The sequence below is a fragment of the Athene noctua genome, chromosome 14 (assembly GCF_965140245.1).
Source record: "Athene noctua chromosome 14, bAthNoc1.hap1.1, whole genome shotgun sequence".
Taxonomy (NCBI): domain Eukaryota; kingdom Metazoa; phylum Chordata; class Aves; order Strigiformes; family Strigidae; genus Athene; species Athene noctua.
The window spans coordinates 13,481,229-13,506,985 of NC_134050.1; the positions used below are offsets into that span (position 1 = coordinate 13,481,229).

At 39.9% G+C, this 25,757-nt stretch overlaps 2 protein-coding genes across 8 annotated transcripts in view; one reads left to right on the forward strand and one right to left on the reverse strand.

Moving 5' to 3' along the window:
• Window positions 1-8,064: 8,064 nt before the first annotated feature.
• Window positions 8,065-25,757, reverse strand: part of TUB (TUB bipartite transcription factor) — a 172,360-nt gene continuing 154,667 nt past the window's right edge. For 5 of the 7 annotated variants that reach the window (XM_074918598.1, XM_074918597.1, XM_074918596.1 and 2 more), the window contains one exon: window positions 8,360-8,433. In XM_074918598.1, the coding sequence (XP_074774699.1) occupies window positions 8,375-8,433 (59 nt within the window). In that variant the 3' untranslated portion in view covers window positions 8,360-8,374. Of the gene's footprint in view, window positions 8,434-20,713; window positions 20,865-25,757 lie in introns of those variants that run through there. The other 2 variants (XR_012634554.1, XM_074918595.1) reach the window with 2 other exon arrangements.
• RIC3 (RIC3 acetylcholine receptor chaperone) lies at window positions 15,247-19,432 on the forward strand. The gene is made up of 3 exons (XM_074918600.1): window positions 15,247-15,258; window positions 16,513-16,693; window positions 17,747-19,432. The coding sequence occupies exons 1-3, from the start codon at window positions 15,247-15,249 to the stop codon at window positions 18,235-18,237; spliced, it is 684 nt and encodes a 227-aa protein (XP_074774701.1). The 3' UTR covers window positions 18,238-19,432.

Genomic DNA, 25,757 nt, shown 5'->3' on the forward strand with positions numbered 1-25,757 from the left:
ACTCAGGCCTTGTCCATGCAACCCCTCAAGCTGTGTCCTTGCCTGCCCTCCCTCTCTGCATGTCCCATCTTAAGTTCTAGAGGAATGGGTTCATAACAAGCATCTCCCATTCTTTTCATGCCCGTTGCCTTATACTGTAGGTTTTTCTCCTCAGGGCATCTCACAGTAGTAGCTATATCACAGCCCCAGGCCTTCGTAGAGGAAGTTTGTTCCAGGGCTGCCGGTGAGGCTGGTGGAAGTACAGAGAACTTCTGGCTTGAGCTGGGTGCTGTCTCACAGGGACTCTTGTTTAGTGACTTGATGTTCTGCAGCCTTCCAACAGCCTGGTTCTTACATGACCACGCGCTTCAATGACGTTTTCATTTGGCCAGGGTTTTTTAAGGACATTCATGTTGAAGTTACTGCTGAAGTGATGTTATGTTGAACTGAAATACATGACTTCTCTGTGATGGTTACCCTTCCATGGTTGCTGGGTGTATTCTTGGTCTTTAAGAACTTGAATATAGGTTCATCAGCACTGTAGATCTACACACTTGTAGTTTCATTGCAGAATCCCTGTAACAGTGAAAACCTGAATGGTAGCAGGTATTTTTGGTAGCACATCAAGAGCAGCACTGTGAGGGCACGGTGCTGGGCCCCACACGCCCAGCAGACAGCACAGGGACTGTGGGGTCACCTCCCTGAGCCAGGGATGGGAGCAGGTGCTCGGGGAGGTGGTACCTGCCTCTGCCCCTGTGCAACTCTCGACTCTGATCCCGCAGTGATACCAGATGGCAGAGTTTGACAGACTGTTTTCCTGCAGCAGTGCAGTCTGAGGCGGTTGTCAGTTAATGGTATGGTGCTTCTTTCTTTGGCTGCAGGATGGACTGGATGGAATTGATCTGACAGAAAAACTAGCTTTAAAAAAAATCCCCAACAAAAACTTGGCCCCAAATTATTTTCAGTGACATCTGTCTGATAAATGATGTTCATACCTGTTCTAGCACAGCCTACTTTAAGCAGTGCTGTCATAAGCTGACTAATCACAGCCACAGTTAAATGCTTAGAATAGGTAACATAAATACTCTTTCCATCATCAACATGCAGTATAAATACTCTTCCTATCATCCTGCAGGAGATCACAGTACAGTGCGAGTTCGTGTGTGCCTGGTGCAGAGTGAGTGCTCAGCATGCTCCTCTTGCACCCCAGCTCCACTCTTTGGCTGAGGATGTTTTACCTCACCTCAGCTGATCCGTTTCAGATGAGAATTTATAGTCCATATTTTCAATTTGATAGTAAGAATTTCATTACACCTGCTCTGTAGACCAAACTTTATTTCACCTGAAGTTATTTTTTATTGGAAGAATAAATCTTGATTGAACAGTTCAATTCATATCTCTGTCATTAGTCGTCCTCTTCAGTGAACTGATAACTGCAGTTACCTGACAGAAGTTTCAGGGACTTGAAGTAATCATGTCATTCTTGAACTTAATAAAGTGCTTATTGTAGTCTTGGGGGCAAAATGCATCTGAATAAAACATTCTTAAAGTTTACTACCATTTTTTAGAACTCAGTGTTACCAGAAGGCTTTTTATCAAAACAGGCTTTAAATACGGGAATGGCGCTTTCTCTAATAAAGCCGTTTTCAGAGGTCTCTTTTAAGAAAATAGTGAGCATAGCACTATAGAAGTTAATACTGTTTTTCAGACAGGAAGTTGTTCTTTTTCACAGTAATAGTTTCATGTACATGAAAGAGCTTATTTAAAGAACTTACTGTGAATGTGTCACATTTCCAGTCCATGAACAGGCCTTAGAATTATTTTTTTTCTAAATCTTTCAGAAAAGAGGAAAAAAAGAGCTACCAGCAGTTTAAGAAGTACTTTCAAGTCTAGTGTTCATAAATACATGCCATGCATTTTGTAAAACCACTAAGTTGATAGTTTAAGAAAAAAACTTACAGCTCCATGGCAACAGGTGCATAGTCTGTCTGTATTCTTGAAGATAATCAAGGGGCATCAGGTTTCAAGAAAAATACACATTGTTCAGGTGACACCTCTGTCCAGCTTGCATTTCTGCTTGCAGGTGTTCTTAAGAAAATTAAGATGTTTCCATTTTAGGTAGTTTATTTGTGCTTTCCTTTTTAACCTCCACCTGCAATATTTAATAAAAAATGTTCAAGCATTTGACTTTGTTCATTAAAAACACCTGTGTGGTGGTTTAAAATAAGGATTTCAAAACTGTCACTCCTCCTAACCTATTCTGGGTAGATTTCTAAAGTTGTGGTGTTGGAAACGGAGCTAGAGCTATTTTGTAAATGTCAGTAAAAGAGCAAGAACTAAATGAATGCATAGTTTGTCCAGTTCATCTTGATGTTACACTGCCACAAGTATTTATAAAAAGATTTGGAAGAGGAAAAATACAAATGACTGCACATGTGAAAAAATTTAAAACACAGGTGAAAAAATTTAAAACACAGGTCTTGTGATAGTGTATAATACCGAAATAGTGAGTAACCGCAACAATTAACAGAATGGGGACTTGCAGTGTTATAAAAAGGATTAATTGCTTGGGCTTTCCGTGGGCAGAGGTGCTGGGGAAGTTTGAGGGTGTTAAAGAATAGCAGCAGAAATGGTATAGTGGCCTGAAAGAGAATTTAGATTAAACGTCAAGAAAACAGTTTCTGTATAGATTATTCAAAGCTGTTATACTAAACATGGAGGCTATGCAAGAAAACCTAGGAGCCCATTTTCAGTCTAGAGAAGATCGAGTTACTTTATCATGGAATCCATGTGTCTTTCTGTGTGTTGCCACTTGCAGCTTTAGAGCCCTTTGTCCAATTCATCTCATTGAACAGAGAGAGAAAATAAATGTTTTATGAAGATACACTGCTGAGAGGGGCTAAAGATTGATTCAAGTGTCCTGAGATGAAGGCTTCAGTATGAATGCCCCCTTATTGGCATCTACCAGAGAGGGAGGTCTTGCATATCCTACCTGGCAAAAGCTTTGCTTAGAGAACACATCTTTTTAAAATATCAAGTCCAACAGAGCAGGGAAGAAAAATGTACAAAACTATTGAGTTCTGGTTCTCCCAGAAGTGTATTTCACCAGGGAAAGTTCAGACTAGATGTTAGGGAGCATTTCTTTCCAGAAGGGGTTGTTAGGCGTTGGACTGGGCTGCCCAGGGAGGTGTTCAAGAGTAGGGTCGATTTGGAGCTTAAGGATATGCTGTAGGTGGGAACTGTGCTAGGCGAACGGTTGGACTAGATGATCTCCAGGGTCCTTTCCAACCTAGATGATTCTGTGATTCTGTATTTAATTTCTGATCCCTGTGACCGTCTGAAAAAAGTGGTGGGTTTCTTTTCCAGTCACTATGATGAACATTTTACCAGGAAAATGTAAATGGCGCTGAAGCATCCTTAAATGTGGGAGTCACAGTGCAGTTTTAGGATAGGTTTGAGGGCTGGACTTTGCATTGGTGAGGCAGGAGGATAGTTCTGTATCCCATTGTCACATGTTTTTTCAGTTAAAGCTTTCGCAAAATGTCTAGCTGGTTTGTTCTAGGGCTGTGGGTTTTTTGGTTGGTTGGTTTTGCATGCACAGTAAGGAATAGTAAATGTCTTATTTGGAAAAAACACACTTAATCTTAGCATTTCCAAACCAAAGTAGTATAACCCTAGTTTTGGGATGGAAACTCAAAAGTCAGAGCTTCTACTGCAGAGCATGAGCAGAACTGTGGGTGCTGTCCCCCTGAGGAGAAGCTTGCTTGAGATGTGAGGAGCAATGAGAACAGCATCCTTTGCTTTGCTGTCAGCTTGGCTAAGTCATGTGCGCTTCACAGCTGCCATTTCCCATCTCTGACCCTCCTCCTATGCTTCCTGGGGTCTGAAGAACATGTACATTTTAGAAATGAAGTAGTATATCTATCGTAAATCTCGTGATGAATGGAGTGCGAACTTAATGTAACAACAGCCCATATGTACTGTATGTCAAACTTTATTTTTGTATTATACATGTACATAGGTATCCCTGCATTTTAAACCTGGTCAGAAGTTGCAGAAAGACATTATCTAGACTAGGAGTTGCTGAATCATACAATAAATTAAATAACTTTATAAATAGTCAGGTTGGGCTCAGTAGCAGTTCTTAAACCCCATTAGGTAGAACACAGCTTCCTTAGAAAAAAGGTGCTTGGATGGTCTGAATATTGTCACCTGGTTGGCTGTTGTATTAGGTGTGTTATAAGTGTACTTTTTAAGATTTGCTTTTTTCAGTTTAGTGTTAATATTGTTAAAAGATTAAAAATCCACAGTAATTCTAAGAGGGTACTGCTAGTAAGGACTTAATCTACATTCAGAAACCTACAGTCTCTTAAATTGCACAAATGTTAGCTGAGCATAATTTAATTTTTTGTACTTAAAGCTGTTGAAGGGACAAGATTAGACAAAACATGCTCTGCTTGGCCTGTAACTGTTTTGTGAAGTAGATTTGAAGCCTTAAACTGACAAATTATTAAATGTGTTTTGTAAACCTTAGGTAAAAAGATTGCAAAGCCAGGTAGGGTGTATTAGTGGAGTTACCACATGTGGCAGTCAGGTCTGCCTGGAGGCAGCCCTCCGGCTGTTACATGGGAGTTGAGGAACACTTCAAAAACCAGCAGCACTGAGCCACCCTTCAAAGCTAAATGGAAGTTAGTGCTCTTCCCTCCCCCCAGCATGGAAAGTGTCCCGTTGAAGTACCACCAGCACTGGCAACTGGATGGTGCAGCCAGCAAGGACCCAACACATGCCCTTCTGCGCTCATGTAGAAGTGTCAGCTGATTTTATTGATGGAGTGCATGCTGTCGTCTCCATTTAAGAGTGGTTTGTTTCATCCCTGGAAATGTGGAATCCAGTCACATCACCTATGGGTGTGTGTGCTAGGGTGCTGGGGTTTTTAATAGCACAAGGTATCTTGTTCAATTGACTGGCATCCAAATCACTACACATTTTCATTTGTATACTGTGTATTTGACAGCTTTGTGCATGTGTTGCTTTTAAGTTGCACATGCCATCCATTTCCTCTATAATTTGCATGGGATCTTCACAGTAAAAAGCTATGGATTTTTTTTTAAACATGGAAATAATTATAAAAGTTTAAAAATCAACAGGGAAAATTTAGAACTAGGAGCCATGAAATTCTCCTTTAAAATTATTTTGATAGTGTGTGTGTGTCCCTTTGGCCTTATTATCTTTTAACTCAATTGAATCTGTTAAAGCACAAACAAGGCCTTGTGGATAATTTGGAAAACTATTCACTTTAAATACAGTTTCACCTTTGTCAATTATTTTCTGCTTTCTTCATCTCTTTTTTTTTTTTTTTAATAAAGAATACGTGCATGAGTGTAAGATGTTTTACAAAGGTTTACCTACCCTGCTGTTTCATCCCCAGCTCAGTGATGCTGTTCTCTACGCAGCATTACACTTGTTTCCACAGTGACCTGCTTCTACAAGGCATTCTTGCTGGAGCAATGGGACGTTCTTGTAAATAAGATGGTATGCTTTCCATCACAGACGTTGAATAATTCACTGAAATTAAAGTGCATGATAACAGCTTCCTCAAAGTTAAGCCTGAACTAATCTGAGAGTGATTTTGGTCAGTGGTGGTCTATCTGGGTAGTTTCACTAAAGCCTACAGTGCTCAATGTGTTTTTAATAGTAGAACTTCACAAATTATTGGTATCACTTCCTAGTAACAAGTTTAATGTAATTTTTTGTGCTCAGGATATTTAGCTGCCTGTGATGGTGTTTCCTATCAAGAGCAAATGTTAATTTAATTTTCTCTTATCTTGCTTCTCATAAAAATATTTGCAGCTGGGTACTCACAGAAGTAAAGTTAGTTCTTTTCAGTGCTATTTCAAACCTGTTTTTCATTTTCTTTATGCAAGTGCCTGAAGCCTGCCCCGGTGCCCATGAGCAGTGTCAGGCTGCCTGGCTTTCCTGCTGCCTGTGCCAGGGAGGGGGAGGTTTGCAGCTGGTGCCGGGGTGACCTGCAGCCCGGCCTGGCAGTCCCCATCGCTGGTGCTTCCATCCACCGCCGCCCGCCGCCAGGCTCAGTGGGGGACTAGCTGGGTAATTCAGTTCAGGCCCAGTCAGCGGAAGGGAGTGCAGGTGCAAGTCCAAGCTGGATATGGAGATGGAAAGCAGGATGTCAAGTACACGGAGGAGTGAAATAGTGAATTTCATGGCAAAATTGTTGAACTGATGGCACAAGAAAATAGAACAACGTGTGAGCTTAGATTTATTGAGATTCTAGTGCCTTTCAGTTGAATCAAATTGTCCACAGCACTGTTTTAGGCTCTCTGCCATCTTAATCCAGCATCCATGTATCCATTTGTGCTCACTGCCCTTTCTTGTTATAAATTATCTCTGCCTCTGTCAAGGCTAGAAACCATTTTTTTCCCCTCTAAAATGCTGAAGATAATATGTCCCAAGCTATACTCAGTCTCCTCTCTTACATTGCTTTACCTAACACATTTTTAAGGATAAAAATTTGAGCTGCCACCACTTTTCTTTATCTTTCATTATTCATTTGGTAAAATCAGGTACAGGTAGTGGTTTATACATTACCATGCCTTTGCGTATTATTGAAAGACCAGGCTCACACATTGTTGGGTTTTTGTTAAGCAGAGAACCACAAGAGTTCAGGTTTTCATCCTGTTAGGGATGCTGATTCATAGGGTCTTCGGACAAGTATATACCTTTTAAAATCTGTGTTTTGTTTATTGCCCTGCCAGCTTTTTCTCTTCTTAAGAGAGTAATACCTAACTCCTAGCACTGCATATAGTAAGTGACTAAGGATCGGGTTTACAGACTTAGTACTTACAGTCTAACAAGATACTTAATTCATCAGTGGTGGTACATTTAAAAGTAGATAAATAGGTCAGCCTCACCTGCCATTTTAGGCTGCATGTAAAAGGGTGAAAAGTAATAGAAGATAAATAATTGTTGTGTGTTTTTTTACAGGGAAGCTTGGTCGCTTTCCACCAAGGATGCATTACCAGGCCACTCCCGAGGGCCGGGCTGCTCCTCATTTTGCAAGGTCTCACCTTGCTGAAGCAGTTGCCAAAGCCAAGGCAGGTGGAGGTGGTGGTGGAAACACTGGTGGAACTGGGAGAGGTCTTGTGGGGCAGATTATCCCTATATATGGATTTGGCATCTTCTTATATATCCTGTACATTTTATTTAAGGTAAGACCAACATAAATTGAAAAGTCAGAGAAAAAACAACTAAAATATGCTGCACTTTTGTTTGGGTGTTGAAGGATCGGTGTATCCTGTGGTTTTTGCCATTTCAAAGACTGTAGCTAAGAATGCAGGAAGGGGTATTGGCTTGTATTGGCCTCTGACCTCTTACAACTATTTTAAGGATTTTTTATTCCCCTTGGAAAATGTGTATGTGTAGAACAACGTTAGATTAATTTTGAGTATACACATGGTATTCTATTATGTGTGACTACATATTATATATACTATATATGTCATGCGTTCTGTTACGCATTTAAAGTGGAGAGGGAGTACCGTTGTTGCATACCTGCTGGAACACAAGCACCACGTCGTTGGAGAATGGGAGATTGTATGGTTGTACTGACCACGCTGGAACTACCCCAGCTGAGGAACTGGTAGAAAGCTAGTTTAAAAAAGCACAGTCGAAATTCCCCTTAAGTGTTTTACAGGTGATTTGAACTTCTCACAGCTTTTTGTTACACAGACCTGACTTGCATTGTAGGTGATGACAATCATGTATGTGGGAGGAGGGAGAAGTGGACTTGTGGAAATGGTTTTTTCCTTTGCATGAGGGCTGAATCCAGACTGAGCAGTGCCTAAACCGTTGAGCTTGCTCTGGACAGAGGCAAGAACAAAGTGAATTGGGTGAACTGATCAAACACAGAGACGACAAAAGAAATATATCACCTGCAGCTTCTGTATAGAACCAGCCAGGATCTTTGCTGCAGGTACAAAGTTGGTAAGGAATAATGGCAGAAAGCATTGAAAGAGGAACAAGTGGGGTCACATATAGTTCTTTCAAAACCTGTCCTTTATTTCACAATAATTGCCCAATGCATTTTTTTTCCCTCCTGTACACAGAAGAATGGAACAGATAAACATTCTAAAATGAATACATTATTTTTGATGAGTTATGCTTTCACTGTGCTTAAAAATATCATTTGTTCAAAGTGGAGTTTTCAGCTGGCAGCATCTCCCAGGCATCTTTCATGGTTGTCTGTTTTTGCTGCTAGGCATGCTTTTCTGCAGTTACTTTCTGGCATATTTTAGTTCTTTATCTTTTTTTCTGTTGCCCTTGGGGCTTAGATATTGCTGTTGTGGTAACTCATAGGAGGGTCATCTTTTTTCACACATTAGCTGGCTTCCAAGGGAAAAACTACCACTGGAGAGCGGAAATGCCCTGCTGCTGCACCTGGAAACATGAAAAGGAAAATCAGTGAGTATGACTTCAGAGTTATATCTTTGTAGCTGTTGACTCTGTAGAGGCATGGTCCAACCAGGTTCTTGAAGTTCTGGGCACACTGTAAAGCTGCTGTTTCCCTCTGTAAAAAACAGGCTAGAAGCTTCTGTGTTGTAATGAGCAAGAGTTAAAGTGAATTACTGCACTGTCACTTTCTAATCTCATTCAGCTAATGAGACTCCAATACAGTAGCCTGATCCCAAGGCCCCCCTGGAAGCAATGGCTTTTCATGAGGTTCACAGAATTAACCGTATGGATTTGCTGAAAAGCTATGTAGCTAATGATTAAATATGGCTAATAGGATGTCCACCTATAATTATTCTACAATCTGTAATATTGTAGTAATAGTATATAAAGATATTATTAAAAGCTGCCTTCTTTTTTTGAGTTTGTCAATTCTTAGCCATTACCAGGCACTCCCCTACTTTTTCCCTTCCCTTTTTGCAATGCTCAAAATTTTGATGAGACCATAAACAGTCTTCTGAAATGTTATTGTGATTTTACTTAAACATCGTGGGGATGGATTCAACTATTTGTAGACATTTATTAGATAGATTAATAAGCTTACTATTGATGATTGGATGGGTAGTTGCCATAACAGTATTTAAGTGTTCTGTGTTTAGCTGGCTAAACTGTAATAGGAAATAAAAGTACTTAGGGCTTTATAGAAAGTGCTAGCAGTAAGGTAATTCTCTTAACACAGCTGTAATTATCTTGACATTAATGCGTATATTAGGAATACCTAATGTACTCAGTGCTATAGATTGTATTTTCAGTGCACTTATACTGCATTGTGCCTGGCAATTTTGTGCAATTTATTAGCAACAGTAATTGTATTTTTTTCTCTAATGCTTGGTAAGAGAAACTAACTTTGCAGTAGGTTAAATATTTACCATCATTATAACCCAAAGAACTAGTGATGAAAATTATTCTGCCTTTTTCTAGAGCTCTTCATTTGTTTTCCTAAAGCGTTCATGGAAAGCTGTAGCAGAGCAGGGGACACGTCACTGGACTAGGAACCACTAACGTAGTGACTTGGAAGGAGTAACTTCCACCGAGGATCTTTGCCTCCCCTATTTTTAAAGTCTCAAACACGCAAAATAATGACATCAGTGATACATTAAGTAGTGACATTCTCTGCAGAATTGAGATCTTTCCAAAAGCAGGATGTTTGTGGATGGCTTTTTCCATTCCTACTGTGTTGGAGTTCCATTGTCCCTTTGTGCTGCTTAAATGGGTGTGCCTGTAACAGCTGAATGTTTAGCTAACACAGGATGGTTTCATTTTATTCTGCAGTGGGGAACAATGAAGTCTCAGCCGTAGGATTTTGAGCATCAGCTATAAAAGCCAAACAAGGAGCCTGAGCATTTTTGTTGAATCCATGCTGTTGCATCTTTACTGTTAACACTTTTGGCTAAATAAAGCCAGTATGGGTGTTCTTGCATGTATGCATGTGTGTCTACTATCATACTATGGACACATTTTTTGAGAAGTGTGCAACCATGGAAATACTGCGCTGTGCTTCCTGGGCGGACACCACGTGGTTAGCCTGCCAGACTGTTAGTGCTCACTGCCTACTCCAGCACACCTGTGCAAGGTTGGATGCTATCAAGTCCATGAACATTATTCTCTTTACCAAAAATGCAGTTTCTCAATCCTTAGACTTGTTAGAAAATGCTCAAGTGACCTTTTTGTCTCTGTTCCCAAGGATTTATCAGGGAAATTCCATGAAAACATATTAATTCTGCAGTAGACAGTAAAACATTATGGTTTAAAAAAAAAAAAAAGGTATTTTCTTTTCCCTAACTTCAATCTCCAGAGCATTTACTGTGGCTCACTGGCTCACTCACTCTGATTATTGGGAGGTTGCTCGGGAGCCTTTTAAAGAAAGTGCTTTCTGTGTGTCCTATTACCACTGGAAATAGTCTTCACCTTCTAGTACCAGGAAGAGTAGGTAGAACTCTTTAGGTGCACGTTTTAGTTTCCTCAGAGCCAGTTTGGTTCAGTACAGCATGTGCTTGCTGTGATAATGGGACAGAGATACATTTTCAAAGCTCCTACTGACAGATCTTGGGATTTTATTTGTTTTACAGCTGACTATGAGCTCACTCAACTCCAGGAAAAACTGAGAGAGACAGAAGAAGCCATGGAAAAATTAATCAACAGAGTAGGACCTAACTGTGACAGGTATGTTTCAAATTACAGCATTTGAAGTAGAGACTCTGCTCTGATTAGAAGTTAAACTTCCTGACATTTTCTGTATTAAAATAGCATTTTTATTACTCTTTCAGATTGTAGAAATTTGGTTTTACACATCGTGCTTTTTGTTCTGCAGTTTTTGTCTTTTCAGTGTCTATATTTAAAATAAATAATTTTTCCAACTTCATTTTCCTTAAACAGAAAAGCAACTATCCCTTCCCTCCCCCTTTGTACAGTGTGTTATTTAGAAGATAATGACATGTATGTGTAAACAGAAAGTAAAACGTTTACATTTAAAGTATATAAAACAACCTGTCTTACATGATCAAAGTAATATTCTGAATGATTCATAAAATGCACATTTGTTTTATGTTATGTTCCAGTTATATGGATTATTTTTTCTAAATAGATATGCTGTTATAATCTATGTAAATGAGTCTTAGAATATCCATAAGATATTTCTTTAAGGGCAGAACTGTATAATAATCTGGTTCCATAAGTTAGTTCCACCCTGTAGCCTGTAAATCCATTGATTTGCTTCTAAATATAAAAGAAAAAGAGTTATAAAATCAGGACTTAAAATTTATTATGTTTATTAATGTTTGCTATAAATCTGAGATCACTATTCTGCATTATAAAGAAACACTGGAAACAAGTCTATGTTTTTCATAAGGAGTGTAACAACACATCAATAGGACAATGTATAACTGCAGTGTTTGAAAATTTAAATACCATGAATATTAAGGTGACGTTTGCAAGCAAAAAAGATAGCTGTTCGGGTTGTAATGCATGTTAATTTTTGGATCAGTCAATGCTTGTTTTAACCCAGTCTGTAGGAACAAGTCTGTGCTCACCTCGCACGTTATGTTCATTTATGCTTCAAACCACATTGTATTCGAGCATGTAGTTTTGCCCACTTTGCACCGTGCCCTGTGTTGTGGCTGCACCCATCAAGGTACTAGACTTACCCGTGTTAGGCCAGGTTCCAGCAGGACAACCCCTAAGCTGCCCTGGCTTTGTTAGTGAAACAAAAGGATACAATTTTGACTGTTACTCATCTCTGTTTCGGACAGCTACTGCAATGCTCGCAGAATAGTACCTTTAAGCTGCCAGAAATAAGTTTATAAGTTACACAGATACTGTGCTGACTCTCAGGATAGGATATTTTTTACTGAGAAAATGGGTTTAGGGACTGATTCAGTATTTGTTCCACTGTGTGTTATTGGCTTAGAGCCTTTATTTAGTAGAACTTCCCTTCTTTGTTCAACCAGACTCTTTATACAGATGGATCTAAAGGCCTCAGGGGAAATCAGAATCTGAATCTAATAAAGAATTTTGTATGTAGCCTTTTTAAAAAGCGGGGGAAAGCACCTCTAGATGGAGCAAATAGCTGTTTTTCAAATACACCCAGACTTTGAAGCTTTCTTAATCTACACTGTGATACTCATCAAGTCCAGTAATAGTGAAATAAAATGTATGGTTAGAAAGTGTAATGAGAGGACAGAGTACAGTGCTAGGCTTATTCAGTCTGGATGTCGATAGATTAAAAGGAAAGAGGAAAAGAGCAAAAATTGCTTGAGCTCCATTTATTAATATGCAGTTAAACAGAAATCCTTATGACAGAAAAGTCAGAGAAAAACTGGTATCATATTTAAAGTAATGCAGGAAGCCCCCAGGTGGGACCATGGCCCATTATACTAGATATGGCAAAGCGACTCCCAGCCTGCCAAGAATCAGTAACCAAACCGAAGGGCGATTTTGCATTGTCACACCATTACAGGCAGTGCAATGGTGCTGAGGTCTGAGCTCGTGCCTCGGCGTCCTCTCACTATATTCAGGAGTGTTCTCCTCCTAGCCAAACTGCTTCAAGATTCATCTGGGCTTTCTCCTTCTGGGGAAGGTTCTTAGAATCCAAAGGCATTCTAATTTTGTATATTTTCTTCAAAAAAGCATTGCTCTTGAAATCTGGATGAGTTTGGAAGGACAGTTTATTCTCAGATAATGCTGTACCATAGAAAGAAATCCTGTTTCAGAGGAATAATATATACTGTGCTGTGTGATTTTATTCTGCTTTCTTCTGTAGCAAGTGTACATGTTATTTTCTTGCTGTGACTTGTCCTGCTCATTTCTTTTTTTCTTCCAAAAGCATTTGAATGAAGTGAGACTGAAAAACCTCTCAATACTATTAGCTAGTTTTCTCAGATGGGTTAGCCTGTATTATCCAGCCCTGTGTTACAGAAGTAGGCAGGCAGAAACTTGGATTTGCCTTTTTTTTTCACGAGGCTTGAAGACCAACCTCCAAACCAACCAAGGAGACCTCCTTCCAAACAAGGATACCAGTTGGAATTGCTACAGCCTTAAGTACAGAAACCCCCTTGCAAAAATGCTTTCAGAAAGTACAAGTACAAATATTTAAATAAGGCCTAGCATGTATTAGCAAGGACTAGAAGCACGGTAAAGAAAGCAATAGGAAGAAGGAACTATCTGGCCTGGTCCTTAGTAACATAACCACAACTAAACCAAGAGACAGACAAAGATAATTGTTACCTAACGCACACATTTAAATCAGTAGTACATAGTATCTAAGGATATCATGATTCACAGCTCTGAGAAACTCTTCCCAGCTCTTTTTTAAACAGGTTACAAATTTAAATTATACATTTTTGTGATTTATCATCACATCCTATCACTAAGGGCACCTTAGTATCTCCAGTTTCTAAATGTAGACCTTTATGGTCCAGTATCTGTCAGCAGAGATAGATAAGGAGCCTTTCTGGTAATTTGATGATTCAAAAATAAAGACTTGATTGATGGTTATATAGGGCTCTCTGCATTAAAAGCATGCATATTGCTTTTTCCTGGGCTTTTAGCAGAGCATTTCAATGTTGGGACAGTGATAGAACAGGTACAAAAGATTTCCATACCCATTTTTACAGATGTCTTACCTGTATTCTTTCCATCACTGCTTGTAAAATTTGGTATTTTGAAAACATTTTAAACTGAAGAATACTTGTAAATGTTTTTCTCAATGGGAGTATTGTACAATGTTCTCTTGTAAAAAAAAAAATAATTCTGGTAAGTAGGTAAGAGGTAGAAATAATGCAGTTCAATTAACTGTTCTTAAAGTCTTAGCAGGCTGTCAGTTGGAAAAGCTTACCTTTTTACCATATACTGAACAAATGTGATATGGAAGAGAGAGAGATAAGCTGTACTTTGTGGGGTGCCATTTTTGGGCTAGAGCTGCATTTTAATAATGATTATTTTAAGATCATGAAGCAAAAAAATACCAGTTGACATGTCTGAGATATCATGTTAGATTATGGATTTTTACTGCACTCATGACAGATTTTTAGGGAATGTTCTGATCTCAGTGTAAGAATAAGAAACCTTTACTTTACCTGTTAGTGAGCACATTGGGACCCTACAAAACATAAGCATTGCCACTATAAAAAGTAGTAACTTGGAGCTACAAACACACAGAGCAAAAATTATGATCTTTTCTTACACTGTAAACCTTTTGCATCTGTTGTCCTCTTAGTATTCATAAGTGCATTATATCCTGGTAAATCTCCTGTACTCAGGCATCCAGATGTCTTATACATTGCCAGCATCCTACAGTAAGTCTTCTTAGAGGTCTTAAATGAAGTAGAAGTAGTGCATGGGCTTTCGTTTCTCCCCCTCTACAGGGAAATTTGTCTTTTAAGTAAGATATGTGGAGGAGAAATATTCTGAAATACAGAGACCTTGTGTTGCAGTAAGACAGTAGTGATTTCTAATGTGAGTATCCAGCATATTAAGAATTTTTCTATATGAGATGCCACAGCAATGCAGCTGTATTGATTGATCCTTTTACCTGAGCTAGCGTATCACCTCACTGCGCTAAACAGAGAGGCCTCTGTGTCTCCATCCAGGTAATATATATTTGAATTACATACACTTTTGTCTATAAAAGGAGGATTAGTTTGGCAGTTCTGTTACAGCTTCTGTTAAAGGCAGCTAGCTGATGAAACCATTTCTTTTTGTGTGCCTCTTAGTTCCCATCTCAGATTCTACATCTGCATAACCCAGGCTTTTGAGAAGATGCTGTCTCACACCTGTGCTTACTCTGTGGAACAAACTGCCACTGCAGCTTGAGGAGACTCAGTGCAACCTCCATGTAGCGTTGGAACCATATCAGCTTTTCAAACTGTGGGGCAAAGTGCCCCTCGGGGGCAGCACAGAGAAGTGATGTTAAGTCTGTGATCTCAGTCAAACAGGTTAATCTGGGCAGCTGCTAAAGAAACCAGTGGGCCTGCTCCTGAGCTAAGGTCAGTTACAGACAACTGTGTGTGCAACAAAATTTAGTCCAGGATCAGCACATTGGTCACCATCACACAAACCAGCAGTATAATGCTAATCTCTTTGGCTTTAATCCAGTATGTCTCCACTGCCTTTAGTGGAGTAACTATCATGTCACCATCATTCCCATATATGTAGAGTAGCACAAAGTGGCTATTAAAGTCTGCTTTAGTCACAATAGTTAGTAAGAGGAAAATCTGAAGATGGACACTGCAAGTTTTCAAGTTTATGAGAATTCAGGTACCACAAACATGGTTTAGGTAGATACTAACTACATAAATCCAAAACCGTTGATCTGTTTCCAGTTCCCCTCTTCCCATCTCACCCATAAGATTCACTGAGCAGCTGTCTAATCTTGGAGATTATCTGTCTATCTGATGGTCTGGAGATCACCAGAGATCACCTGTCTGGCCTCACATACCGCCTGCAGTTCAGCATTCTGGGCATGCCAAGGGCCTTCTCTGAGTAACCAGAGGCCTAAAACACAGCAAGATTTCTAAAGAGTAGTGCCTCAGTCCCCTGAGAGGCTTGAACTGGCACTTACACAGGGATCAAACACCTGCTCAAGAACAACTTGTAACTCAAGATGAAACAAGCACAACAGTCAGAACCATTTGCACCCCTAAATTCAGCCAGTGTCTTTCTCATTCTGAGTTATTAGAGCTCAGATCATCACTATCCAGATAATTCTTTTTTTGACCACAAGATTTTTAGGAGACTACTTTTCTTCCAGCGAAAATAACATGTAATGACTACCTGATTTTATCTGTTGGAAGTATTTTTGTTACAACAGCAAGTAATTGTGATCCTGAGCAGTAGTAATTACTAGATCAGCAGTGTAGAACCAGTCAGAATTATAGATTACTTTTAATCTGATAAAAAGATAAGTCGTCTCCCACTCTCCCTCTGATTCTAAAGGGCAAGTTAAAGCTAAAGGTAACACCTTTTCATTTTTAAATCTTCCTTCCTGCTTCTCCCCCCACCTCCCTGCCAGGCAGCATTGTCGACTCTGTGTAACGACATCATAATCTGTCCAACTGACGTTTCTTAATGAGGCCTTGCAAATGACCTTTAATGGTCATATCATTAGACTCTTGAGACTAATGTGTCTGTGAGACATTTTGATCAGCCCCACAAGTTGTTTTAAATGTAGCATAGGTTCTGAATTACTTTTTCTTAAACTGCTTCAAATAAGGCATGGCCCTCTGATTCTCACCTAACACTCTTCTAAAGGCCAGAAATTTCTGTAGTGTCTTTGGTGCCACAATTCTTGCTTGTGTGTCATTTGCGGTCACACTGGCTGTACCTGCCTTTCTTTACCTGTTTAAGTTTGCAGGCTTTCTGGATAAATGGATAAACCTTTATACCGAGCCGAAGTGCAGACCACATGCAGCTGTTGAATAGTTATCATACTGCAGCCAGGTTTCTTCAGACTCTGCTGCTGGGCTAGCCAAATGGATGGGTTCAAAATCTGTTAATAGTTTGTAAAAATAGTGGACTGAGTTCTGGTGTCTAATATTTTCTAGCAGGACTCAAAATGTTACAACAGACCAGGAAAAAAGGTTACTTCAGCAACTCCGAGAAATTACTAGAGTTATGAAAGAAGGAAAATTCATAGATGGAATCTCTCCTGAGAAGGAAGCTGAAGAAGCTCCTTACATGGAGGATTGGGAAGGTAAGCAAGAACCTTTCTTACCATTACCCTGATGAAAAAAATTGAGTATTATAGTCCATTTTCAGAAATCAGTGTCCAGAACTTTACAAGAGGTGGTTTGTTTTCCCAACCATAATAGAAAGAAAATAGATTTTGAGGCATCCAGCATTTCCTTTAGTATAAACACTACACTATCTGCTGCCAAAAGTGGCATATGAATATTCACATATGCTCCATCTGCTGCTGTGTCTTGGCTGCTGTAGGTTTATATCTTTCGCTTTCTTTGCTGGGCTAGATTTCAGACAAAATCATAAACCCCTTGGAAATCAGAATCATGTTTTGGATAACTTACAGTTTTTACTTTTGATTAGTCATTCTTTGTTTGCTCCAGTGTTGTAAAAGTCAACTCCAGGAAGTCTGGCTTTTAAAAATTCTTTATTTTAATGTCCTTTCCATTCCTCATTGTTTACTTGTTACATAAATGTGTTTTCAAGATATCCTAGTTGAGCTGCTCCTATCATAATTTTAAATGCAGACTTAATTCCTTGCTCTTTACGAAGCTTTCAAAAATGATCCAAACATAAAGCATAAACAGTGGCCTCGAGCTCTGTTTTCTTAAATCAAGTTCATGATGCATTTTCTAAAATGAAATGCACACAGTCATTGACATATCTGGTTTTTCAACTTTATAAATAATGCTGTTTATAGCAAAAGTCTTCAAAACATGAAGCAGTCAATATGTAAACAGAAGCAAAAAAAAAGAAAGGATCTATTTAAAGATCCAAGACATGCAATTTTCACCTGTTAGCTGCCATAGCTTTCAGCAGAGCTCAGGTATTTATTCTGGCTCCCTAAAAATAAGTGGAGTTTTCTCATCATCTCCCAAGAAGTCATGTTTTGCACAGTCTTGCTGTGGATTTAATATTGTGACATATACACAGCATTAAATAGATGACACTTATACTGGCAGTGCTAAAGCCAACTGTTGTAACAAACTTGTGCATCCATCACTGAAGTCAGTACTACTTTTAAATGCTGCTAACGCTTCAAGCTGCCTGTCACTTTATTCCTAAGGTTATCCAGAAGAGACCTATCCTGTCTATGATAATTCTGGTTGCTTCAAGCGCAAACAGGACACAATCCTTGTAGATTACCCTGACCTGAGCCAGCCCTCTGCAGAAGAGCTGGCAGAAAGAATGGAGGGCGTGGAAGATGAGGAGCATCTGTGCAATGAAACCCTGCTATCTGATCTCACTATGGGAAGGGGTGGTCATGATTTAATGCAGAAAAAGGATGAGGTAACTGGCAGCAGTGATGAGGAGAGGGACCTTCATCACAGCCAAAGCACTGAGGAGTGCTGCTGTTGTTACGAGGATGATGATCCTGCTGTCATAGCGGAGAACACTGGATTCCACTATCAGAGCTGCAGTGAAGCAGAAGAGTCAACCCAAGAAGACCCATCTGTGGAGTCAGAAAATGAAAATGCAGCACTGAAAAAGCAAAAAGCCAGTGATTCAGATGAAACAGGCACGCTGAGAAAGCGCAACACGAAAGGACTTGAGTAATAGGAACAACAGTGGATGTTATCTAGATGGTGAAGATAGAGGTCATAAACTGTCATATGTGTGGTTTTTGTTCCCAGTGAAGACTTCTCTGTGTTCATCTTCTTATACCAATTTCATTCCTGTGGTAACAGTCACATCATCTACCTGAACTGGAAGCCAGTGCCCTCTTTCATGTAGTCTTGTCGTGGCCTTACCATCAAGTTGCCAGCAGCACTTTGTCCTTGCTTTTTGGAGACTGGCATCTTGGAGTAGATTATTTGGTTCAGATACTTGTGATTCTTTTCCCTCCGATTCTGAAGAAAGTTGGGTTTTGTGGTTTGGTTTTTTTTTTCTCATTGTCATCCCAGAGTTAACCAAATGTCTCTTCTGGTTTTCTCAAAAACATGTGTGCTACCATTTGTGAAAGTTAATCAAATCCATATATATTTATACAATTACCAGGAAGCTGGTGGAGAAAGTATGCCTTCTTTCTCTTACCTGAATGTTAACTGATCAGCAGAACAGACTGGTCACAAACATGACTCTCTCAGCTGTGAAATACCTGCTGTACACCCAAGAAACTGTTGTCACTACAATCCACAACACTCATATGGTACCCCAACCCACAGCCCATTTCCCAGCTTATGCCATGCTGCAGGCCAGTAGTCTAATCTATGGTGTGTCCCAAGAAGAACACAAGCAAGACTGAAATGTATGAGTTGTTCCTTGTCTTTGCCATAGCTGTGGTGAAACGTCTTGGTGAAACTCCCAGATGAGTGAAGGAATTGGACCATACTTTGTGTTAGAGACAAACACTAAAAATGTCCGAGGGAATTAAAAAAAAAAAAAAGAAAGCAGCGAGAGGGTGAACCTCAGACGGAGAAGTGGAAGAAGAACTGATGGAAGTGGATCCACGTCCCGCACAGTTTCCTCCATGATGCCGCAGGACGCCCGGCCCAGCCGCCAGCCCTGCCGTTAGCTGGGAGCCCAGCCTCCACACCTGGCCGTCCCCTGGGCTCACCCGTTCCATCTCCCGGCATCGACAATTACTGCCTTGATTGCCACGGGTGGTGTGAGCCCTTCTTTCCTATCCCACATCCCCTCCGCATGTTTAAAAACCCAAACAACCCTCCAATAAACCCAAGAAAATACCAGTAAAAATGCTTTCCTCCGCTCTTGTTTGGTACTTTGGTGACTGCATCTGGACTCCTCTGTCCCCTCCTGGTCTCCCAGTCCAGGAAAGACACTGAGGTGTGGGGTGTGGGCCCAGCCCAGGGCCCCTGGGATGGTGGGGGGGGGCACACAAGGGCAGGCTGAGGGAACTGCCTCTGGTCATGAGGGTGGGGAGACACTGGAGTGGGTTGCCCAGAGGTGTGGATGCCCCGTCCCTGGAAGTGTACAAGGTCAGGCTGGCTGGGGCTTTGAGCAACCTGTGCTAGTGGAAGATACCTGTCAGCCTCCCCTCTGTGCCTGGGAAGAGCATGGAACAGATCCTCCAAGAAGCTAGGAGCGAGCCCAGGATATCAATACCTCGCTCCAGGACTGGTGCCAGCACCAAAACCTTGGCTTTTTATACCATGGAAGAGCCTTCAAGAGATAAGGTATGCTGGGGTCTGACAGGATCCACCTGTCCCAATGGGGAAAATGTGTCTTTGGGCATAAACTACGACAGGCTGTGAATGTTTCTAATGGCCGTTCGATGGTCAGTGTTTCTGTACTGAGGAGCTTGACCAGGCCCTGATACAGCACTGAGTATGAAGACACACACAAATTTCCTTGATAAAGGCAGCCTGGTGTATCAGTGAGGACCATCACTACAGCAGTAGGAAGCATTTGTAAGCCATCACACTATGGTGTGGAGCAAGGACCACCAACCTCAGTTATCCCCTGAGGGTGGCCTAACCAGTAGGCTGTCACCTGGTATCGATCAGCATGTCCTTTGGAGCTGTTTCACTTGGCACTGGGAGTTGTATTCTCTTTGTATCAGTGAGAGAAATATAAAGCAATTCAGATGAGTGTAACATGCTAAGCTTCCCAAGTAATAGCAAAAGTTTAATTCCTAAATTCAGTCTGCTTTTTGACCTTGCTGTCTTCCAGTCTCCCATGGCCCTTACTGAATGGTTGTTTTTGGCAGACAAGTAAAAGCCCAGAATTTCTTTTCAGGCCCCTTAGCATGGGTAACTAGAGAAGTCAGCTGCGTCCTGTGAGTTAGCCTGGTGGGCCAACACAGTCCCCACAGACACACCAAGCAGACATTGCACTGGAGTGTGAGTTAAGAAAGAAATTCTGTCACAGCACTAGTGAAAAAAAAAAAGCCAAACCAGAATCCAGTGAGTTTTCCTTTACTAACACAGAGACTGGTTGTTAGAACATCTTGTAATACCTGTGGCAGAGCTAAAGGCTTCGTATTTCTTTGCAGCAGAAACAGGAGAAAATGCTGCTAGTGCAGGTTGACTGTGTGGTGTCAGAGTCTCAACAGCTGTCTGGAGGTGTCCATCGCCTTGGCAGCCCCACCCCAGCTACCAGTAAGTACTCTCTGAATGTAGCCAGGCATACCTCGTACAGCAGCTTACCAGCAGTCTTCAAACTGACAGTCCTCCTGTTTATATGACACTTCCTTTTCTCTCTTTGCTTCAGCTTTCCCCCCTCTGAAACAGAAATGTCTATTTAGATACGCATTTTAGGAAAGGATCATCTCACAGATGTGTCCAGCGTTCTTAGTTATTGATTGTTCACTTTTAGCAGAGGGCATTCATAATTTGAAGAAGAGCTTATCTGAACAAAATCAGGATTCTCAAAGGACTGCTACTAAACAAGTAAATCAAAATCATAGGTCAGAACATAAGTAAACATTTGGAAAAAAATTGTAGCAGCTCAGGGGGACACCCAGTGGAAGCAGTGAGGCTTATTAAAAGCACATGCTCCTTTACTTACAGTGTTTCCCACCTAGCAAATTAAATGGCTATAGTTTTTAATAAAGGCAAAAGAAACAGCACATACATTGTTTAAATGAAATATTCTGATCAAAATAGAATTAAAAACCCACAGAAGTGCTTAATTCTTTGTGGATATTTGTTAATGGTTACAGATCATTTCAGGCATTCCATGGGATCAGAAAAAAAGTACAAAGCTTAAGATCAGTGCTGGTCCCAAAAATACTGTAACAAGGACTAGTTATCAAATAATATCTAGACAACAGATAACCATGTAAGAAGTTTATGACCTAACTCATTGCATTAGCCTTTAGCGTTTATATGTTGGATTCTTTCCTTTTCCAGCTAAGAAAATTATTATTAACTTTGAGGTCACAGAACAATGTAGTGCAATAATCCTCTATCTAAATGATTTTTACTTGCACAACCTAATAAAAACATTGTTTCTAACCTCATGTATCACAAACACTGGACAAGAGAACCCAAGTAAGAGTTAGAAAATTAGCTATTTTTCAATGGTGTTATATCAACCACATATTTCAAAGCAAATGAACATCAGATCAGACTGAGCATCCTCTGTACAAATACATCTGGAAAGGTTGCTCTAGTCAAGTGACTTTTCTCAGCTTTGGGGCTTCACCAGTTTTCAGGAAGGGCACAGATTCCTAGAGAGCAAATAGACACCTGACCATATGCTTGTTTTTGTCAGTGATCTTCCCAGGATGGCTTAGAAGGTTTCCAGAGACCACTCCTCTCTGCTGGTAACTACTGTTGTGATCAACCACACATCAAAATGCAAGACTACCCAAACCTATTGTTCCTGACAGGAAACTGCAACTTGTCACTGAAAGTTTCTCAGACAACAAGTTCTGTTTACATTGCATTCTGTTTGCTACAAGTTCTGCTTTGTAGTCAGAAAATTCTCTGTTGTTTAATCTGACTACAATTTGAATCGGTTCTGTCTATCAGAGATAATGGAGGACAGAAACTTATCTTCTGCTTTCCAATAGCTTTTTACATGTTCAAAGCTTGGGGTTTTTTTGTAATTGTGCAGCTGATCATCCCAGCCTAAGTACAGCTCTTTGCTCTTGTCCTTACTGAACTACATCCCAGGTTTTTCTGACCATTTTCCAGACTAATTTTGATAGAAATGAGCAGGCCAAAAATTCAGTCCTTCAGCTAGACTTGGAAGGAATTGGTTCACCTCACAGCAAACAGCACTGAGGTAGCAGGAATGGGACAGGATTGTCGGGTGGTGGGGACCTAAAGCAGCAAACAAGTGGGCCTCTGCTCGGCCAGTGTTCATTAGGAATCTCACCCTCCTCTTCAGGAAGAGGGGTAACAGGAGTATTTATAGTGTGTCCCAAGTTCAAATCTTTGCATTCACACTTTGAGAAGACGTACAGGCTGAAAATGACTGATAAAGTCAAGACTGACAGTATAACTTTCTATGGCTATGTTCTTTGTTTTGCATTCGTATGAGCATTAAAGGTAAAAATACAGTTTAAACAGCACTGGAAACTCCTTATGTTAAATAACCTCCATACTCTGTGTAGGTAATTTATCAAGGTGTTGCTGACCTTGGGTAGGGAAAAAAATAATTGTTTCAAACAAATTATGTTTAATACTTCTGCACAGTGTTCTGTATTGACAAACACTAGAACCTCTATGACATACACCAAGTAAATTATGTGAAAATACAAAAATTAGTTGTTGCACGTACTGGTAAATAAATACATTTACTACAGAATATCAAAGAGTTTCTTTAAAAAATTTACTTTGTAAAAGCACATTCTTGCAGGTTTATCTAAAACTCTCTGAACAAAAATGTGATGCCTGACTACTTGAAACAGGTCAAGACAGTTTTGTGTGCAAATAAGCATAATGTCTTACAGGCATTATGAAAAAACATGACTGGTTAAATATTAGTTCTCACAACGAAGAGATTTTTTGTCAGTTATTATATTTTCCACTTTTAAACCCCATATAATGTAAAGGAAGTCTAGATCTTAACATACTCAAATTCAACTGTATGTATATCACTGGTTTATTTAACAAAGGCAGAGATGAATTAGATGTTTATTGTGGGACTAGTAAAAAAAAAACTAACTAAACTGCGCTTTCATTTTATGGGGACAGAAAAATTCACATAGCACCTACATTTTCTACTTGTTGAAGTTCAAGTAAACAAGTCAGAAACAAAGGTGTATTTTTCTTTACAGGCAGATATAGTCCCAACACATTCTAAAATGGGTATTTCTACAGCTGCTCCCAAACACTGGATCTTTCAGACTGCCATTAGCTAGATGAAGACAGTGTTGGGAAATACAAAACCACGTCACTGTCTGCTAGGAACTCTTAGAAATGAACCACCTCGAAAGTATTTACTTTCTGAGATAATTCTGAAGGTTTATTGAATTACAAAACATCATCCACCATCCAAGGATATTTTTTCCCTTGTTCCCCTACTCTTGAGTATAAGAAATTGTTCGAAAAGGCAAAGCAACCCCAGTCTTGTAATGATGGGTAAGGACTGACTCACTGCATGGATCAATCCCACTGAAGAGTCAGCTCAAAGGAAAAAGGGAAAGGAGATGGTTATCTCTAACGGATACAGACACATTTAAGAGATATTTTTAAAAAAAATCTTTTCCACGGGAATATTTCAGTTGTTTAAATTTATTTTAAAAGGGGTTTCAAATAGCAGACTCTATCTTTTAGAGATATTTTGCAATAATTAATGCCAAGGCAAATTAATATCTTGGTTTATGCTGTCAGCGTGAAGAATAGGAAAGACGACTAATACCTAGGTATCACCAAAGGTAATATTTTAAGACTATCTAGATATGTATATGCATGTGTGCCCAGCACGGATGTTTGGACATCTAAAATTGAAAGATGTTGGGAAAGTCATAAATTAAACCCACTCCAATACTGAGAATCCTGGTGTACTGGGCATGTATGTGCACCCCCTTTATACGTTGTATGTAACTGCCAGATGATCTTACTTTTATGTCACGAAGTTCAGGACTTTTTATTTGAAATAAAATGTTCATTTCAATCACAAGAGTTTTACACTTTTAAGATACTAAAAAAATTACCAAAGCTTCAATATTTTTTTTTTTCATACATGTTTCACAGTAACCCCCTGTAATAGGTTTGTTTCTTAAAGACCTTGTTTCTTAGGGAAACTCCCTGTGTGATTTGCTAATTCTTGTGCAGGGTCAGTTATCCGCTATTGCCCCTTAAAACACAGGCAACTATTAGCAACATTTTGTTTTTCTAAATGTCATTTTGTAGCCATAAGGACATCACAGAATTTGATGGCACATGTAATAGGATGGTTTTGATTCCCCTTTGAGTGTCAACAAGGCTTCATGGGATGTACATAAGAGCAAAATTTGGCCTCCCTTCCAAATGCAATTTTCTGAAGTATTCATGCCAGTAATGCCCGATTTTTGAGCTCCAGATAACCCCCTTTTAAACAAAGACAGACAAGAAGACATTAGGACTCTTGTAGAGACACGTAAGTGTGGCATTATGGAGACACAGCAGAAGTCAGAAAGAAACGTTCAGTTACACCAGCAGGCTTTGGATTAGGCCCAAAATAAAAATAAATGGGTCAAAATGTCATCATGAAGAAATCTGCACATAAACCAAGCTGTTTAGGAGAGAAACAAACGCTATGGGCAGAGTTCTTACCAATATAAGGCAACATAAGCAGTGACCATCGTAGTCCATCAATGACTACTAAGTTCCATTACTCGCTCTAAGCCATGACAAGCAGTCTGCCAATTCTCCAGCAAGAAATCACCCTACTGTCATTCCCCGGTACACACTACTGCCTTGCCTGCACACTCAAGTTCCTTCACACTTCAAGTTCCTCCAACAAATGGAGCTTGTTTGCACTTTTATTTGCTTCTCTGTAACTGCACTCCTTTTATGTTCCTTTTTCTGGGCTTAGGGCTTAATATAGTCCAAGTATAATTTAAAAAAAAAAAAAAAAAGTGTTATCATCTTATATGCAATGCAAACACATGAAAAGTCCAAATAATTTTACAAGCCACTGGTCCCAATTTTTGCCTTTGGGAGGAGCTCTTTCTTCAGTATTAGAACTACATCTTAATGGCTTCGGTTCTGCAGCTACTTTGCTAAACTTCCATGCTTGTCTCTTCAGCAGTGTCCTCTGACTGGTGACAAGCACACAGGGTGGGAAACAGCAAATGGGAAAAAACATGCACTGTTACATAGCAGGATGACAGTAAGCATGTAATAGTTGCATTGCTTAGTGATAAAGCCATCCATAATAGACCTTTGTGTGTGTTTTTCTTATATGGTAGCTGCTTGCATGAACGCTAAAAGGGTCTCATCCTCAGATCCAGGCAGATATAAATGGAGAAGAAAAAAATATTATTTTCTGAGAAACAAGCATATCTCTGATGGGCATTGTAAAAAATAAACCTAGTTATACTGGCATCATTTACACCATGCTCCTAGCATCAAGTTCTGCTATACTAGTAAAGCAGTTAACTTTCAGCATACGGTCCCCAGATCCCTGTCATCCACAAAATCCAAAGACGAAAGCACACTGTTTTCTGGAAGCTTAAA

Coding starts and splice junctions, on each gene's coding strand:
- RIC3 (XM_074918600.1), top strand. Junction 16,694..17,746: donor TTACATGGAGGATTGGGAAG/GTAAGCAAGAAC, acceptor TTTATTCCTAAG/GTTATCCAGAAGAGACCTAT.